Below are 20,384 nucleotides of genomic sequence, written 5' to 3'. Positions count from 1 at the left end.
GGCCTGCAAACAGCAAAGCTTTCCTTCAATCCTCTGAAATGAGTACACAGTTGGTCTTGGCTTCATTTAACACACACACATCTCTCTCTCCCATTGAGGACCTGGAAAGAAACTCAGTACCGGATTAACTGTACATTTGGTATCTCATTGATATAGGCTCTACTTCACAGTATATAAAACAAGGGTTTCATTAAATTTCATATTACACTAGAGTATCGTATAACATTTAATTGCTTATTTTTATAATGATAGACAGAGGATGAGTTCATAGGAACAAAAGATGATGGCAGAAGGAAAAGATTAAAAAAAAAGTATAAATATCCTAATATACACTCCTGTGATTACACAGCCTGATGAGTTTCAGCAATGACATGGATAGATTTGTGAATGCGCACAGTTTGAGCATTTCCATCTCAAACATCAATACTGACATTCTTAAAAACTGGAACGAGCATGTTGCTTTTGGGAGCGAAATTTGAAATGTTAATGCCTCAGCCAATGAGCTTCCAGTCTATATGAACGGTGGGGATAAGCCCCGCCCCCAAATCTTTCACAATCCAGTTCAATTTCAACAGATTTTATTTAGAACCAAGAGAGCGCAAAACGTTAAAATCTGCTGTAAAAATTACGGTAATACAAGTTTAAAAAAAGAATAAACAACAAAAAAAGAATAGTGTGATCAGCTAAAATAAACGATTTCAAACCCGGCGCCTGACTGTATTCTGTCCCACCCCCCATTTTATATAAAGAAAAAAATCATGTAGAAAACAAGAGAACAGGGCACATGCAATTTTAAGCATGTCCATGACTAAATCATCAGGTATGATTGAACATTTTTTTTTTTTTCTCTTTTTTTTTTTTTTCTCTTTACCGGAACTTATAGTTAAACAATAAAAGTTCTCTAAATGGATTACGTACAACTAACACATGAAGCTAAGAAAAGATGAAACGGTGAAATCTCCATGAAAACGTCGCTAGGTTGCACCACTGGCAGTAGCAGCTCATAAAAGGTTAGCCATGTTATTCTAGCGTAAAATAAATAAATACTGCCTAGCGCTAATTAGCCACGCCCCCTTCACCCTCAACCAATCAGATCAGGACTTCTCCCTCGCCTTCAAAGGCAGGCTGTGACACACAGCTCTGTCTCGCCTTCGTCAGTATGAATTTATGGAGTCTTGGTAATTTCTTTAGTCTTCGTTTCCCATCTGTAAATGGATCTAGTACCTAAAAATAAAACATTACAAATGGTTAATAACAGACAGGTTGAGGAGTTTTTAAAGTGCCCCTATTATGCCATTTTAAAGGTTCCTAATTTTGTTTTGGAGTCTACATGCATCCAAGGTCGAAACACACTCTCATAATATACATTACAGCTTCAGCTCTTTTCTCAGTGTTTGAAACCACTCGATAAAGGATTGGGTCTCTCTAAACCCCTCCTTTCCGAGACCCTACTCGGCTCTGATTGGTCAGATGGCCCAGTCTGTTTTGATTGGTCTACTGCTTACAGCACATCTTGGAAACGAATCTCCCATCCTATATCTTAATTTCAGCTCCAGATCTTCCTCAGTACTTGATACACAGCGATACGAACAGTAACGATGGTGTCAGTTTTACTGTATCAATCTCATCCTTTTAAAGTGCATGTAAAGTGGATTTGCTTTCGTAGACGTAGTGGACGTTGTTCACCGGCAGCCAATGAGGAATATGCGTAGCTATGTAACAGGAAGTGAGACTGGAAATGCTGACGACTCGTTTCAGGCAGTTCAGAATTGGTTCTTTCTTTTAGGAGACAATAACTTAATTTGTCATGCACTTTGATCTTTAAATCTTTCCAGACCTTTTACATTCACAAACAGCTATATTACACACTGCATGAAAGGTAATATTTGAAAAAGCATAATAGGGGCATAATACATTTTAAAATCAAACTATTTTAACAAGCAGCCGCTGACCTGTAGTAGTTTGGCTTAAAGGGTCCGTTCTTGTTCAGGCCAAGGTATTTGGCCTGTTCGTCAGACAGTTCAGTCAAGTGTGCATCAAACGTAGGGAGATGAAGGCTGGCCACATACTCATCTGCAAAAACAGCAGTTTAGTATTTAAAATTGTGCATCAAGACACATCAATATAACTTGCACTTTATGCTCACTATTATGTTATTCATAATTTTTTTTTTTTTTTTTAATCACATTCAGAAAACAAAATGCTATTTAAACAGTTTTTTACTTCCAATGCAAAGATTGAGGCTACATCTACATTAATCTGGCCATTTTAGTCTTTCTTATGCCGGGCGTACACCAAAAGACTTTGAAAAGATTTAGAAAAGACTTTATAAGATTATCAGCTCACATCTAAAGACTTTGGGTTCACAGTTTTTAGTCTCAGACTAAAGATTTTACAAACACTGAATCTTGTAGTGACACTATTTACAGGACTACAACTAGATTATTTTAGCTTTTTATTCCCACCAAATTCCTCCCATCATGCTCAGCAGTGATTTAACAAAAATGGAGGAGAAGCAGCTATAGTTAGCTACTGTATCACATTATGTTGTATGATCCAAAATATGTCTGAAGGTAGGCCTACAGTGGTGGTGGTATATAAGATAAGATAGACCTGACATTCCCACAATGGGGAATTTCTCAGTGTTGCAGCAGCACAGTCGATATACACCCCTAGACACATATAGTAAATATGTTCACTTTCAGCCTTTAAATCATTTTTCACAAAAAAAAAAGACAAGTTTTTTTAAAAAGACAAACCTCAAAAAAAATATATATATATAATAATAATAATGTAAACAATGTATACAATAAATAAACAGTGCAGTGATGGCTGCTCAGTGCAGTGATGGTGTTCTGCGGAGAGTGGGAGTCACTGTCCAAATTATGTGATTATCATCATTAAATAATAATAATAAATTATCATTATTATTAAATTATATAAAGGCAACCATACGGTCATGTGAAAAAAAAATAGGACACCATGAAAGCCTGTCTATTTTTCAACATACGGACATAATAACAATTTTAACAATACTGAAGGACCCAGTAATTTAACTAAACTATTTAAAAATAAGGAAGGTCTTTTTAAGACTCTCTGTGAAATGTAATTTTAAAAGAATGCAATTTTTGAGGAGGAATAAATTAGGACACCCCCCATATATTTCCCCCACACTGCTTATGAGTGTGGAAAAGGATTTAAAAAGATGCATATTTCAAAGGACTTTTACATCAGCCATTCCACCATTTTACCTCAATGAATTAATTTCAACAAAGGGGGGTATCACTAGTTATTAGGGGTCCTAATTTTTTCCTCCATTAAAATAGGCATTTCTATGCATATTTTTTGTTTGATGAGTAAAAAAATGTTAATTTATATTGTTTAATTACAATAAATCACTTTCTTTTCCAGGAATGAAAAAAAAAATGTAATTAGACGTTGTTATGTGAACATTTCTTAATAAAGAGTTGACTATTTAATGGGATGAGAAGCTCGACAAGGCGCTCCTCTTTATCCACGGTACATTTTCGCCTACTTGGCGCTCGTTGTGTTTCCACGTCCGTCAACATTTCTTTGTTGTGACTGATGGCTTCCTGTTTCCGGTTTTCTGAGAACGATTTTATTGGTTGTTGATTGTTTTACGTCAGTAGGACTACGCTAGGACTTGCGATAATATCAAACATGTTTGATATGAAAGACTAGAGAAAGACTGGCATAAATCGGGTCGCCGACTGCAGATTATCACCTCACATTTAACGATCGAGATGACGGGAGCGCGCCGAGATTCCAGTAAGATTCCTAAATACTGCCGGTCTTTAGTCTGGGACTGTGAAAATCCTTTGGTGTACGCCCGGCATTAGTCTTAGAAAACTAATCTTTTTGAAGACGTGGAAACATTTGATAATGCCATTTCCGCATTGTAGTGTGGACAGTGAAAACCGGTATTTCAAAATGATGACGCATTTTTAGTCATGTGACATACTGTATTGACAGACATCTATGTTTATACTGCTATGTGCTATTCACTTTCAGTGTTGCTAAAGATAAATGTTTCTTCGTACGATCTTCATATTACATTCCTGCAAAGATGACAGAAAATGTACTCGCAATTGCTGTCCTGCGGCAAAACATGAGGGCAGTTGTGTTTAGACAAAACAGAGTGGTGGTTGAGTGCGACATGGACGCATGTGAGAGATTTTGCTAATAAAATAGTTGTGCCAAAGCGTGAGAACTTTAATATGCTTGGTCTCTCGGTCAGTGCAAAGTTTATTGGTTGAAATAAACAGTTATGGACATGTAGAAATTAAAGTTGAAGCTCCAATCTCCTCCCGAAAATCCAAATAAAAGTCTGTTGGTGCCTTGGTGACTACTTCGTTTAGAGAAGCTGTCAATCATGACGTCACATTCCCTTTTTATAGCATCAAATAACAAACTAAGATCAAACTTATTTTAAAAAAACGAACATTTAAACTTAAATCAGCGTGATAAAAACTACCTAAAATGACAGAAAGCATCTTTGGAAAAAATGTATTTGAATTGTAATTTGATTGTTTATTTTCCATCGTGTCCATTAGGGGTTTATGACCTATACTGGGACCAACCATCGGGGGGCGATCGAGACGCTTTGGCTTCACTTTTCAGGACTTGTGCTGCACGCTTGGTGTGGACAAGTAGCGCTGGGAAAATGCTAGTGTGGACAGAGCGTTTTGAAAAGAAAAGTTTTCAAATGTATCCGGATTAATGTAGTCGTAGCCTCAGAGAATCTAGGAAATCTCAGAAAAGCGAATTTAACTGAATGTAATATCTTTCCACCTCCTCTTAACCCTCATGTTGTGTTCAGGTCATTTTTGACCGGGACCACAAGTGTTATAGGGTTTTGAACACAACACAAGGGTTAAAGAAGCAGTTTGGAATTCAATCTTATATATTTGCGTTTCTGTGAGGATCAGCTGCAGGTTTGAATGAAGAGCAATAGAAAGGATGGGAAATGACAGAAGAGTGCAGTCTGCAGTGCCAAGTAGCAGCCGTTTGTGACAGCATGACCTATTTTCAGCTCTCTCCTGCTCCTCGGGGTCTACGCAGGATCCTACAATCGCTTAACACCGTGTGCCGCAGAAAACACTGAATCTTTCAACAGGCTGAAAACATCCGTGCACGGCACAGACCAAACCAATTACAGCGATTACAAACCTAGACAGCCATAATATTAACACAACCCTTGAGGATTTCACTCAATTAGTGGGTTTACTGCATGCGACACTTGTCTTAATGGAAGATAAGCAGCGCAGAACTCTCAAATAGTTTGATTCAGGTACAACCATTTAAAAGGGTTTAGAAATGGCATTTTTTCCATGCACATGTCTATTTCATACCCATTTTCTTAGGCAGCAGGTAGACGTCCTGTTTGTAGCGGCCTTCAGGAGCATTGTACAGCTCTATCAGAGCCAGAGCCTGGGGAAAAAGGAGCAAGAAATCAGTCACCATGACAACAGCAAGGCTGTGACACACACACACACACATTTTAAGTGCCTGGGGTTCATACTCTCACACAGCACACATGAGAAACCCATTCTCTGATTGAAATATGAGTCAAATTCTCTTTTCAGGCACATTATGCATTTAATAAAGTCATTTGTGTAAATTTTCACTCTTTTTCTCTCTCCTCACCTGGGTAGTAGCCGTGATGGACAGCACAAAGGTAGGAACCGTGGAGCAGCTCAGGTTTAGGAGGCGACCCTGGAAATATACATATATATTTGGACCATTTAAGACTTTAAAATGCTAACAAACTTTGTTTTCAGAAACATTTTAATCTTTTCTTTTATCTTATTTATAATGCCTGTGTAACGCACTCTGAATTACCACTGATAAAATAAATAAACTTGCCTACACAGGCATACTTCCCAGATATTTACCAACACTAAATGCGTAGATGCATTTATATGTAGAGACATTTACTACAATGAAAGTAGTTGCGGTTTTAAGACATTATGAAGATGTACTTAAAGTGCTCCTATTATGTTAAAGGTTCCTAAAGTCTCCTATGTATACATCTCACAGTCTCATACAATACAATTACATGCATCCAAGTTCAAAAACAGCATCAGCTCTTTTCTCAGTGTCTGAAACGGTTTGGTAAAGTCTCTCTAAACCCCTCCTTTCCGAGATCCTACTCTGCTTTATAACACACTACATGAAAGGCAAAACCTGAAAAAGAATAATAGGGGGACTTTATATAAAAAAAAATCCAATCTCAAACCTCCGCCAGCAACACTATTCTCTTTCCATCTGGCCAGATCACATGGTCCACCTGCGATCTCACCCGCTCCCAGGTCAATTCAGGAGTCCGCAGACTGGCCTGAAAAGTTGAAGGAAATGTGTTAAAGAATAAGGTGCACAAAACAAAAACACTTACTCAGTAACCATGTGCACCATCAGACATTATCAAATAAACATGTGAAATCTCTGAGTTAGAGCAGTTTTCTCACCACGTCTATCTCGGTATTGGAGTGGCCCATGTTGCAGACGATACAGCCGTTCTTCATGCGGTCCATGTACTCTCTTACAACCACATTTTTATTGCCTATGGACATTACACACAATAAGAATGAGATGAGTGTAAATGAGAAACTTATTTAGTTGATGAAGGGAGCTTTGGGAATGATATTGATCTGAAATGACTCAAAGCGCCACATAATCCTGGGAGTCTCTCGTTCTTCACCTGTCTTTCCTCCATAGAACAACTAAATGGACCAAGAATCAAGTTGAACCAAGTCAAATGCAATTATTAAAAGTAATTTCATCCACAAGTGCAACACGCTGCCTACAGATTAAACTTTGATTCAGGTTTGACTCTTGAATTGTCCTGTTCATCCTACAGTACATCTTACTTGAGAGGCTTGAATCCGGTCTATAATGTAAAATTAAAAAAATCTATTTTGGAACATGAAAGGAGAATCTGTAAAGTATGTCCACTTTTACATGCAATTACAAAGAATGCAAGGATGCAATAAGTAGACCATACTTTTAATTTTTAGGTAGCTTTTCATAATTTGTTTCCTTAAATAATCAGTCAAACAGAATAATAATCACCATGTAAACATTTCAAGTTTACAACAATCAAAATCGGATCTAAAAATACCTGTGCAGGTGATGACGATGTCGACTTGTCGGATGACTTCGGTGAGTTTTACCAGCCTGAAGCCGTCCATGCTGTGTAATGACAAATATAAATTAGAGACTGTAGTCTTTCTAAAGAGTAAAACAATAAAGACTAACCATGAGACTGAATGCTGAATAAGAACTTTGCTGTCATTCAACAGAAAACTGACCGGTGTCGCAACAGTGATGTTACAATGTTTAGGAAAGTACTGTACTACGATAATATCAAACAGGTGAGCAATAATGCTAAACATACAGTGCTGGAGAGCCATTCACCGCTCAAATACTGGTTCACAAGCATTAACACATTAATGCTGTCACATTAAGTAATGTCATACTTAAGTGTAATTCAATGGCATCTAGTAAAGGACACCACTGCTGATTCAGTGAAAAGTGACTTCAGACTCACCAGGCCTGTAGAGCACAGATGGGGTCAATCTCAGTGACGTAGACGATGGAGCCCATTGCTTTGAGAGCAGCACAGCAGCCTTTTCCCACCTTACACACAAAGACCAACAAACTAATTATTCAGAACAAAAAGGTTCAAAGAAAATATTTATAAAGCACACATGGACTCAATGTGATTGACACAAACAGGACATGATCAACATCTTTTGTTGCACCTGGAAAAACATCTGAATTAAGCAATCAGGTTGACTTTCCTATTAGAACACATTTAGAGGTATTGTCCTCTAGTGGCCATATCTGGTATCTGTTTAATAATGCAGTAATGCAGCAGTGCAGTGGAGGCGTGGCCACCAAAAATGATTGACAGAAGGAACTGAATAAGCAGACAGAACTGCAGAATGGTTTTAAAATGGTTAGGGCTTAAATAATTGGGCAAATCGCGTTTTCAATACAAAATTTTAAAATAATTTGATCGATTTTGCAGGGCTGGACATGTCAGATACAAGTCATTGGAATAAACAGATTTAAATTATTTTACATATAATGCCAAGAAAATCCTGAACTTCTGAATGCATCTCTCCAGAGGTTCTCATAGGAAACGATTATTAGCTGGAAACAATTGCTGTCTATTTATCTCACCTCTCCATATCCACAAATCACCACCTGCTTCCCTCCGAACATCACATCTGTGGTCCTCTTTAGACTTGAACACAAAACACAAACATGCTCAGTAAAACCATACAGCACTATAAACCACATAATTCAGAACTGATTCCAACAGAACTGATACCCCGCCCCTTTATTTTGTGTATTATTTAAAAGAGGAATATTGTGACTTGTTTGTTCCTGGAAGAAAACTCAAGACTACAATGTAGAAGTTTCAGGGAGTTCAGCAACAGTGTGCACTGATATAGAGAAGAACTCCCTTTGGAGGGACTTTGTGCTTTGGAACTTTGCAGACCTTTTCAGGCTCAACATCACACACACTAAAGTTAAGTTAAAAATGCAAAAAAAAGCATAATAGGACCTCTTTACCCATATTGACTGGGAAAACTATTTTGAGTTAGACTTGGTAACTGTTCCTAACCCTAAGCCTTAACAAGAGACATACCCATCCAAGATAGACTCCCGGCAGCAGTACAGGTTGTCAAATTTCTGCTTGGTCACTGAATCATTAACATTCATCGCAGGAACACACAACTTGCCCGCTTTTGACAGCTGGTATAGCCTGGGAAAAACAAATTAATATGAGAACAGCTTAGCAAGAAAACACAAAGAAATTCTGAAGGATCCATGATGGTAATATATAATAATTATATAATCAATATATAACACTACCGGTCAAAAGTCTGGAATAAATTATGATTTGTAATATTTTCATATTTAATATTTTCAGTAATATTAAGAAATATTATTACAACGTAAAATAAGTTTTTTTTATTTTTTTTATCTTAAAATATTTAGGATCAAAGAATCATGAAAAAAGTATTACGTTTTCACCCAGATATAAAGCATTTACCACTGATAATAATACAAACTATTATTAATAATTGATCACTAATAATAATCACAGGAAAAAAATTACATTTTAAAATATTAAAATAGAAAACTATAGCAATACTACAGTTTCTTTATTAATCAAATACATGCAGCTTCAGTGTGCTTAAGAGTCTTTTGGAATAAAGATAGTTTTAAATGTTTTTGATATCTTGCCTTTCTAAAATACTATACTTCAATCAACATTACATCTGCCAGTTCCACTATTTGCCACTAGATGGAGACATCGCTATTTGATATGGGAAAAACAGTCGAGGTCCCCACATTGTTCATTATATATTACATTTTAAATCTGAAGTTTTGACCTAATCTACACCAAATGTCAAAAATGTAAGACTATTTTAATGTATTTAACAAATCAAAGTCTTTTCACAAATGTAATCACCTGTGAACTCCAGTCACGCTCTCCTCTACGATGCCTTTGATCTTTTTGAACATGTTGGGATATTTCTTATAAATCCAGTGGGTCAAATCCCCTCCATCATCTAAAATCTACAAGGCATAAGCTGTTGAGACACTGAACAGTCATAATGTTTCATAGTCCAGTTGTAGGTATATAGTCCAGTTACCACTTACCATGTTGGGCTGCCAACCCTCCACGTTAACACAGCGATCGATACACCACCAGAAGTCATCCTCTGATTCGCCCTTCCAGGCAAACACTGAGAAACCTGCCAGACACGACACACAGGAGTTGATCAGGACAGAAAAGTATATAACAGAATAGGTAGGAAATAAGAATTAGAAAGAAAAGATTTACCTCCCTCGGCCAGAGCGGCTGCTACCTCGTTTTGAGTGGAGTAGATGTTACAGGCGGCCCACCTGCACTGAGCACCCAGAGCAGAGAGGGTCTCCATCAGCACCTGCAAACACACACACACGACAACGCATTATTGAAATTACTAGAGCCTTAGGATTTCTGTGATGTGGAAAACGCGGACGGAATCCAGTCACAAATTCTTTTTTACAGTATAACGTGGAATGTCAGATAGTCAGTCACACAGAAATGCAAAAGTCTTCACTTTTTACGTCGCCATAATACAATTTTAGTTTAACTTAAAGTAGTCATGACATGGATTTTTTTATTTTTATTATTTTAATATGTTTCTTGAGGTTCACTTATAATGCTGATAAAGTTTTTTCCACAGAAAACAAACAAAACAAATACATTTGTGGAAAAACGATATTTGTAGTCCTCCTCATGACCCTTTGTATGAAAAGGCATGGCTCCTTTAAGGCTTGTCGGTAAACAGACACTGTTATGATTGGCTAATGTCATTGCATAGGAAACCATATCAATGCCCACTCACTATTGCATGCGAGTAAATGTTTTGAAAACATCCATATATCAGCACCATTTACAGACAAAGCATTATGAAATCATTTGTGCCTAGTTTACAAACCCAAAATGCTATAAAAAAATAAAATAAAATTCCGACGCAATCCGGGACGCCAATAAAATAAAACATCCACTTTTTTCCGACACTGGGATCCTTCTGAAGTCTGTACAGAGACGGTGGCAAATAAGGTGGCAAAATGATTTCTCATGTCATGAAAGAAATATATTACTAATATAATATAATATAATTTAATTATATTAAAACTAATATAATTACCACCATTTTTTGATAACAAATTTGTATTAAGTTAAATATCCAGAAAAGAAAAAAAGAAAAAAAAATTGGGGGAAATAAAACAATTTGAAAAAAAAAAAATATAAAACAGAATAGGAAAACTATGAAATACAAATGTCAGTTTGCTGTCCAAAAAATTACCATTATTTTTGAAAACATTATCACAAATACAGTAACACCTCTTTAAATGTAATCATATAGACAATAAAAAGGTTCCTAAATTGGGCAAATAATGTCCCAAAAGGTGGTAGAGTTAGGATTAGGGTGTTGGAATTATGGTGTAATTAAATTTAATTCGTTTAAATTAAGAACAAATTAAGTCAACATGAGGTCTTCAAGTATTTGGTGTATTATCGTGTGTGTGTGTGTACAGACACTCACAGCAGTCTGTGCAGTGATGTGGGTACAACCCACAATTTTTGCTCCAGCCAATGGCTTCTCTCCCTGAGCTCTCTTCCTCAAAGCCATGAGAGCAGGCATCTCTACAGTACAAAAATACCCACAAAAGTCATTAACACATGCCTATAATATTAAAATAAACATGCTAACATTCTTGATTATATAGAAAGAGTTTTAAACCTCGAAGACAGGCTGTGTGTGAGTGCACAATGGAGTATTTGGCCATGTGGTTACAGGGGCTGAAGGGGGCGCCCTGCTGTGAACATATGGCCTCTCACCATCACAGGAAGAACATCAAAACATGCTTCGCTTGATCTCACACAAACACACACTTTGACTTCACACATAAACAAATACCAACGGCTTAATATGTTGACAGGCCTGCGGACAACGGCATTGCACAAGCAGCCGTCATGCTCGTAAAAACAGTTATAGCTTGTCGGCACATGTAAATATTAATGCGCACAGGGCCCCTCTCACCTTGCTCTGCGATCTCGATCTCCCTGCGTCCGAAGTCGGCTTGTTTGATGTTCTTTATGCAGAAGTCTCCATTGCCCTTGGAGTTCTTCTGCTGCTTGTCGCGGGGAGATGTCTCGTCATCGGAGCTGTCCGTGTACGAGGCGGCTGAAGAAGGGAATATGTAAAGGAATGTAGATTTTACGTCCCCTCAATAAACTCTACTCTGCGTTATCAATGTAATCCTTCTAAAGAGCCCTGCCTGAGAAGCCACACAGGAATGCCTTTGTTCACATGACTCACTACATTCGACCCTGAACGTGTGGTAAAAAAACTCATTTTACGTACAGTAGCCCACCTGACTGAGGTTTACCAGGGCATGGCCATGTGAGTCTATAGTGCGTTTTGGTCCTTGTACAATGTCATACCTGAGCTGTAACTGTCTGTAGAAGACTGTGAGATGGAGCGAGACAAAGACCTGCGGCTGATCTTGGTGGGACGTTTGTTGAACTCCTGCTTCTGGTCTGCGAACTGGATCTGTCATAACAAAAAAGGGTGGAGGTCAGGATAAGAGAGAGAAACAAGTTCAGGGTGAGATATCTAAAAGCTACTGAATTGTAAAAAAAAAAAAAAAAAAAAAAAAAAAAAAAAAATTATATATATATATCCCCCCAAATGAAATGATTAAAAATAATAATATCTCTAAAAATAATTACATACATACGAAAATGTTATGTTGAATTTTCTTCATTATACATAATTGACTTTTTGAATTTTCTGTGAATTTTCAACATCATTACAGTCTTCAGCCTCACATGATCCTTCAGAAATCATTCTAATATGCTGATTTGCTGCTCAAGAAACATTTCTGATTATTATCAAATGTTGTCCAAAACAGTTGTGCTGCTTAATATTTTTGTCCTTACTGTCACTTTTGAACAATTTAATGCATGCTTGCAAAATAAAATATTAAAATGTACTTTAGTTAAAGTTGTTGTTTTTGTTGTTAGTGCATACATGCTGAGGTTGGATTTCACCCCCCGATTGATCTTTGAACTGTTTTCTGAGCTGTAATACTCTGGATAATGCTTAACAGTGTGCCTATTACCACAGGAAGTGTCAAATTATTATGTAAACAATGGCCAGTCTGAACACAATGCTACAATTCACATATTAAGCGGAATACAGGGAATTAGCCTTTCCTTGCAAAGTGAGAATTAAATCATTTAAATCAAGATCCAGTCCTAATCTTTAACACAATTTGACCTGCCAGGTAGGTACTTCCTTTTGCCCCCCAGTTAGGCAGTGATAATTTCATTAGCATAACCTCGACAACTTCACCAGCATCCTTCATCAGTGTAGTCTGCCACCACTAAGCTACTCTCAATGAAAGTCTGGAAAGGCAGCAGAAACCATTGAGAGCTCATCGTAGACGTGTAGATAAACTGCACTACTATTAATGGCCCGGCAGCTGTTGCCTGCAGAGAGGAGAGCGCTGCATGAACCGTGAGAGGATTACGGCGTGGTCCAGTCATCTCATGTTGACTTTATTATCTGACTCAACAGCAAGCCTCAAATCCCCCCGCTCCATCAAGAGATTTTTAAAAGCACGAATATTACATAACCCTGTGCCATATCGGTGTTCAATCAACCATGTACTGAGTGATCGCAGTGATTAATCTTCAGGCTTTAGGTTGAAGCTATAGGAAGTACTGTTTTCAGGATGGATGGATGGCTTTTAGACCATGATTAAAACACAGTTATGCAGACGAGTGTAAGGCTTTGACTCACAAACCTTGATTCACACAAACACATCGTTGTGCCCGAAAGCACTTTAACGCGATTGTCACTCGCAGGGGTCCTGCAACAATAGCCCTACAGAGAAACAAACACCCACAGACTCCGTGAAGTTCAATTTGGCACCCGTTTATCTCATCGCTTGGCACAAAGGGCCAAAGGACCAAACTGGAAGGACTCTCACAAATCACATACTCGTAGGAAAAACATGATGCTAATCTGATAAGAGAAAGCTAAGGATGCTCGGATTCAGTGAGAAATATGTGGCAAAACCACATTTCCAGGATACACGCATCCTAAACCACACCTCTGTTCCAAAGCTAGATGAGCATCAGATCTGACTTGGAACATTCTACAAAAGACAGCAATTCTGCAAAGAGACTCGACTCACAATTATTACAAATACAGTTTGATTTAGCTAAACTAACAGTGTGATATTCTAATAAGCAAAAAAAAAAAACATTGCACACACAAACATTGGGCAAAATAACACCATAAGCTCTGCTATTGAAGATACTGAGGCCATTTTCAGACATGTAGATTGTTTGCTCTGTTCCAAAACAAGGACTAAAATTGTTAGAATGTTGTATTTTCTTCTTGGTTCGGTCGCTTCAAAGCATACCTGAACGAAACAAATATAGCTTTCATTCCCACTCTAAATTATAAAATTCATGTAGCCTATATATTTTAGAATTAGAGTGGGAATGACTGCTTTGTCAGGGTAGCATTCTTGCAAATGCACTAGCTTCAAATACATTTTAAGATGAAAAGGTGCTCTACAGTAAGAGCTCACCCAGAGAATCACACACTGCTGCTTTTTACGCAACACATTTTCCATTATGAATTATGATACTGCTTTGTTCGTTGAGTCAGAATGTTTTCTCACCACAACTGAACCGCTCCGAGTTCCTTTTCAATTGGGCCAAGACCAGCTCGTTCAAGCGATCTCGGACCGATTATTTTGGTACAGATGGGAGCTTGATTGCAGTGTTCATATATGCCTAAACCAGGTCTCTAAACCTACACATGGAGGGCCATCTTCCACCAAAATGTAATTCTAGCCCCAACTAAACACACCCGAATCAGCTAATCAAGGTCTTCGGGATCATTAGAAACTTCCAGGCAGGTGTGTTGGAGCTAAATCAGCCGGGAAGTGGCCCTCCAGTAGCAGGATTGGACACCCCTGGCCTAAACAAACCCAACTAAGAGAGAAAATGCACCATGTTCTGCAACAAACGAGCCAGGTGTGAAAGCGGCTTGAACTTGCATTTGCACTGGAAATTCTAACAAGGTTCAACGATGCTGAGAAGAGATTGGTTTGGAGCCCCCGCCACTTTCAAAAGAAGGCAAACACTGCCCCCCTGCTAATCCATGCTGAGCACACAGATGGCTCGGGACTATTTTCATTCCAGAAGGTTAAGCTTACAGCTCCCAGGAAAGCATGAAGACCTCCCCTCTTACCTTTCTAACTGAGGGCTCAAAGATCTCACCATCCTTCTTTTTCTTCAGCATGACAGCGAGGGAAGCGAAGAGCAACAAGAAGAAACTGAGTGCTAAAAGGGAAGGGACTGGCACAGAGGAAGTGGACTTTTATACCAGCTTTACGCGTGGCCAGTCTAAACTGATTCCATGGCCTGTGCAGCACAATGCGAGACTGTTTCCCTTCGGGGGGTTTTGTGCATCTCTCTTTTAATTGTTATTTGTTTAGAGGCTGGAACGATTCTGGTCAGAGTTGGCAAAATGTGCATGTGTGTGTGTTTGTGGAGACTTTTAGGGGTGGTGGTTTAGGAGGTGATTAATGCGTCTAATGCTCAAGATAATGAAACATGCCAAGGACACATACACTCACACACCACCACCACTGGCCTTGACAAAGGGCTCTTTGTGTTTTCCTGGTCACAAAATATATGACCAGGAGGAAACTGTTCGGATGTATTAGAGGGACAATTACTCTGGCATGTTCTTGAGTTCTTTAACCTCAACTTTATGGCTAACATCAGCGTCATGGTCGAAAGTTTAACTCGTTGATTATCCACTCTCGGCCTCTAACAAGTAAAATATGCCAAGACTTTACACTTTAAAGCAGACAAATTGCTGATAGATGTTTTATGATGATCCATTCATGGAAACGGAGGCAAGAGAAGGCTTAGATGAGCTGAAGGTCGTTCTGTAATCTGGTGTGTTCGACCATACACTAAATACATTATTGCCCATCGCAGCAACGCCCAGACTGTCATTTTGCTTTTTTATAGAAATAAAAACCTTTTAGTTCAGTTGGACAACAAACGCTTAAATTATAAACTGAAACCATCTGCTCTGCATCTTTCAGTCACAAGAAAATGTCCTCACCATGACACTTGCCTCACTCTTCCTTTGTGAACTAAAGTATTAGAAGTGTGGTTTGAAAACATCTTCCCAGTATGACTTCATAACTTTCCCACAGACCTGGATCACACATTGCTTTATCTAGGGAGTTTAGAAAGTCAAATATTTGAGAACAATTATCAGTCTTTTGTGGGTTGGTGCACACTGGCAATGAAAAAAGTTGCACAACAGAATGGACTAAATACACTTAAAGCCTTAATCGAGCTTAAACAGTAGTGTTTGACACTACCAAGGTCATGGGTTCGATTCCCAGGGAAAGGAAGAGGTGATCAAATGTGTACCTTGAATGCAATTTAATAGTAGTACACAATGTAATTTATGGTGTTCAAATTAACAAAATACATCAGTCAATACATCATTAATCCTACTTCCAAAAACACATTTTTATCTTACCCTGATTTAATATGCTAAGCCTATTATAAGCGTTTATATTTTAGACCCAGTGGGATGGCTTTCGCAAGAAATTGCGCACATATGTCACTTGCACATGCATGTCTTGTCATTTATGTAAATAGAGAAAAGTTGCTCCGGCCAGTTTTACGCACGTATGGTGAGGGAGTGGCATAGGTTAGTTGTCACAATGAGCCAGAAACGTAGACATGGAGCCGCTAATTCTCAAACCTTTGGAGACTCACCCACTTTAAAAACAAAAACACTGTCTCATCGCGTACTGTTCCACAAAGCTGGCGAACGATCTCAGCTTCAGCGCGGATAAGGAGCTCCCTGGTCTCTGCTACATTCCAGTTTGCGGACATTTTTTCGTTCTTTCTTTGTTTACGACGAACACAAACTTTCTTCTAAGAGCAACATAGTCGCACGATAACAACGTCATTGCGATGGCACGTGCGTCATCACTACGACACACCCCTTACGGCATTGGTCCTGGCTTTTGTTCACACAGGGCACGTTCCGGGACTGATCCCGGCAATGTTACTAGGTCCCCATCCCAGCATCGATCCCGGCATCAATCCCGGGACGTGTTTGCGTTCACACAGAAGCAATTTCTTTTTATGGCAATTTCAACGCGCTGTGTGAAAGGGGCTATAGTGTATCTTTAAGTCGCTTTGGATGAAAGAGCATAACAAATGCATAAATGTAAATGTCCATACTGTACATTATTTTAAGTCCAGAAACATACTACAGGTAAGCAAATACAGATGCAAATGCATGGTCAATGTATTGAAAATGTGCGGTCCTGTTGTACAAACTTAAGTATTTGTGGCATTAAACCAAATGTTAAAAAATTCAAGCAGCTTGCTATAAACATGTCAATGTTAACTAACCTAAAAAGATTAGTAATGTAGTTGACCTGAAAGAAAAGGTATCCATAGAAGATGCTTTGGTTTATGTTTATGCTTGGTGCAGTGCCTCATGTCACAACTTGCATTGCATTATACTGCCGTCTTAGCAGACACAGTTCTGCTTAAGACGTTGCAAGTGTACAAATAAACGTACTGGGTGCAGAGAAGGATCTGTGCTTTTGCATTAGGCTTGTTCCTAATATGACACTGTCTGTGGTCTAAGTTCAGTGTAAGGGCAGCTAGATTATTTAGAGAACAAATGAAAAAAAATAAAAAGTCCTTGGGTAAGGCTTTCGTGAATATCTAAGAAAAAGCAAAAGCTAAATTTATGACATAGGAAAAGGTCGTTATCCCCCCCGAAAAAGAGACTAGGATAATCATATCCTGAAACAAAGCATTGTCCTCTTTTAAAATGATGCTGAATATTTTGCCCAAAAAAAAAGGTATTTTAATCTTTCAGAGGTAATATGAATGGGTTTATGTATTAAACAGGAGGCAAAAAGCTCCATTTCTGAGAATGACACAAAGGTTGTGTGTTACCGGAGGAGAGATTCAGGCCACATGAGCAGCACTTCCATGAAAAAAAGATCACTTACGTAAGAAAGAGAAAGAACTAGAGGAAAAAGAGAGACATTCGCATCACGTTAACGGTACATTTCAGTGACACTGCTGAGAGCTGATGATTAAAGATCAGAGTGGGGGGAAACGGTCATGTTTCCTGTGAATGGATGTCCAAGAGTTCACAGTCCAGCTCTAGCATGGTTGTTCACGGTGAGAGCTTCCGCAGTGAACGTAAACACAGCCGAGCCGTGCTGCAGGGTGCTGATGACTTCATCGCTCATTTATTGAAATGCTGAATTACTTGAAGATAATCATTAGGCTGTGGCTTTGTTCTAAACCCCAGTAAGTTGCCTGCCGAGATTACATTAAGCATCCATCAGAAGAAAATATAAACATTACTAAAAAGACTTTAGACTAAAGCCCATGAGGGAGACACATTCCCGTGTGTTTTAATCCATCTCCTTTTCCGACACTTCTGTCCTGATTTCTTTGAAGGGAAGGTCTACGGACGGGTAAATGTAAGCTTGCACAATTTACATATGAATGCGACCGGAGATGGCGGAAAAAACATAAGGAGAGCATCTTACCTGGCCGGTAAGACTTTTAAATGCTCTTTTATATTCACAAGGCTGCATTTATTTTGATAAAAAATATAGTATAAAAAACATTGTGAATTATTTCAACTTAAAAGAAATGTTTTCTTTTTTAATATAATTTTAAAATGTAACTGATTCCTGTGATGCAAAGCAGAATTTTCAGCATCATTACTCCAGTCTTCAGTGTCACACGGTCTTTCAGAAATCATTCTAATATTATGATTTGCTGCTCAAGAATAATTTCTTATCAATACTGACAGTTGTGCTGCTTAGTATTTTTGTGAAAACCATGAAAAAATATGTATTTGATGAATACAAATTCCAAAAGAACAGCATTTAATTGTAATGGAAATATTTTAAATAAATTACATTATAAATGACTACTGTTATGTTTGATCAATTTATTTAACGCACCCTTGATGAATAAAACTTATTAAATTCTTTCAAATAAATAAATAAATACATACATATATATACACTTACTGACCCCAAATCGACTGACTCTGTGGCACTATATAAATTAAAATGTACTATGCTTCACAAAGTAAAAAATCTACAGCATGTCGCAGATACCAAACACTAACGGTCTCCCCAACATCTGCTTTATCTTACTGCTCTATACATTATAGATGTGTGCTAATTTTAAAGCAAATAAAAACTGAATAAAGAATGCAAAGCGACATGCAGTCATGGCTTAAATGTTCGGTTCCAGTCCTTGAATAAGTGTGGACGCAGAAAAGGAGCCAAAATAGAAGCCGGCTCATCCATGACCCTGCAGTGACTCGTTTAGATTCCAGTCTCAATGATGAAAGTCATGGCTGGTGTGCCAGGGGAATTGTTTATTTAGACTGTTGTGGTACAAGTTGGTAATTGCACTGGCATAATGGTGGCACTTGGCACTGAAAAGAATAATTTCGCAATGCTTTCATTTACTTAGTAACATAGACGGTATTGTTACAGGCACAACTATTGAGAGGAGAATAAGACTTGAGTTTAGGCCTACATTAGTGTAGTAGATCTCCTAGACTTTGAACACAGAACTCTCTGCAGGGTAGAGGTTAAAAAAAACCTATAGCCAAGCTGAGTTCAGAGACAATAAACAAGGACACTTGTAATGGAAATTTCATGAGATATGATAGTCTAGAATTCACTCCAGGACAAAAGGTTGCACATGCACACACATTCTTACATAATCGCAGTACGGAACAAGGACGTTTATCACCAGGGATGTCAGAACCGATGGACTTGTTCTGTGCAGAATGCATTCCAACAGGAGAGAAGAAACCAGTATTGCTGCTGAGTGGAGGAGAATTTACAGGATAAGATAGGCTAAACATTTCCAAGACAACTGAGGAACCATGCAAAACCATAACACATGAACCATACAAAAACTGTAGTGCTCTCTGACTAGGCCAAACGGCAGAAAAATGTAACATACTTGTAGACAACCAGACATACTTTGCTCCTGAGCACACAATAATGGTGTCACTTGAGTGTCAAAAATCGAAAATTGATTGAAAGCTTTTCCTGCAGAAGAGAGCAATGAGTTATAGCTCTCTGGAGGGGGGAAAATCATTTTTTCTCACCCCCTGAGCTTTTCATTACAGGGCGACAGCAACGTCAGCCTGTGGTCCGGAACATCTCTGGAGAATCATTAAATTTGTTCTCTGTGGAAAGATGTGCGTACAGAAATTCACACGTAATTTTTGTCGAGTGCTGCAGCCTGAAGAATATAACTCATTACAACAAAAATAGAACATAATTTAACATGCATGAACTGAAAAATGTAAAAATGTACATTTTAAAACATAATAACATAACATAACATGCATGGACTGAAAGATGTGTACCTGAATGCATTTTAAATTGCTTTTCAAAAAAAGCGTCTGCCAAATGCATAAATGTAATAAAAAGTCTGTTGCTGAATTTTATATCAGCAACATTTATTTTGGCAACATTATATACTCCAGCATCTCTGATTTAGATGAGTAGCAAAAATTGCATTTCAGTTTGGTAAAAAACTTAAAAAATAAAATAAAAAAATTCAAAAAGTAATTTCTTCATTCATTTTAGTACAAACATATGCCGATAAATATGTGTTGTTAACTAACATTTGTTGGTGGCATGCC

General features: G+C 38.1%; 1 protein-coding gene across 1 annotated transcript in view; it reads right to left on the bottom strand.

Annotated features, from left to right (window-relative positions):
• Nucleotides 1-841: 841 nt before the first annotated feature.
• ahcyl2b (adenosylhomocysteinase like 2b) overlaps nucleotides 842-20,384 on the bottom strand; it is a 35,219-nt gene continuing 15,676 nt past the window's right edge. The window contains exons 2-17 of the mRNA XM_056233516.1: nucleotides 12,044-12,152; nucleotides 11,640-11,783; nucleotides 11,142-11,242; nucleotides 9,887-9,989; nucleotides 9,703-9,797; nucleotides 9,512-9,618; nucleotides 8,681-8,797; nucleotides 8,209-8,272; nucleotides 7,571-7,659; nucleotides 7,142-7,212; nucleotides 6,489-6,583; nucleotides 6,260-6,358; nucleotides 5,668-5,736; nucleotides 5,373-5,451; nucleotides 1,953-2,073; nucleotides 842-1,224 (exon numbers count right to left, since the gene is read on the bottom strand). Of these exons, the coding sequence (XP_056089491.1) occupies nucleotides 1,218-1,224; nucleotides 1,953-2,073; nucleotides 5,373-5,451; nucleotides 5,668-5,736; nucleotides 6,260-6,358; nucleotides 6,489-6,583; nucleotides 7,142-7,212; nucleotides 7,571-7,659; nucleotides 8,209-8,272; nucleotides 8,681-8,797; nucleotides 9,512-9,618; nucleotides 9,703-9,797; nucleotides 9,887-9,989; nucleotides 11,142-11,242; nucleotides 11,640-11,783; nucleotides 12,044-12,152 (1,470 nt within the window). The 3' untranslated portion in view covers nucleotides 842-1,217. The remainder of the gene's footprint in view (nucleotides 1,225-1,952; nucleotides 2,074-5,372; nucleotides 5,452-5,667; nucleotides 5,737-6,259; nucleotides 6,359-6,488; nucleotides 6,584-7,141; nucleotides 7,213-7,570; nucleotides 7,660-8,208; nucleotides 8,273-8,680; nucleotides 8,798-9,511; nucleotides 9,619-9,702; nucleotides 9,798-9,886; nucleotides 9,990-11,141; nucleotides 11,243-11,639; nucleotides 11,784-12,043; nucleotides 12,153-20,384) is intronic.

This window comes from Rhinichthys klamathensis, unplaced genomic scaffold (genome assembly GCF_029890125.1).
Source record: "Rhinichthys klamathensis goyatoka isolate OS25496 unplaced genomic scaffold, OSU_Roscu_1.1 h1tg000370l_1, whole genome shotgun sequence".
In the NCBI taxonomy this organism is placed as follows: domain Eukaryota; kingdom Metazoa; phylum Chordata; class Actinopteri; order Cypriniformes; family Leuciscidae; genus Rhinichthys; species Rhinichthys klamathensis.
Note: the sequence above shows the minus strand (reverse complement) of the source record. Positions and strands in the feature narration are given on the sequence as shown.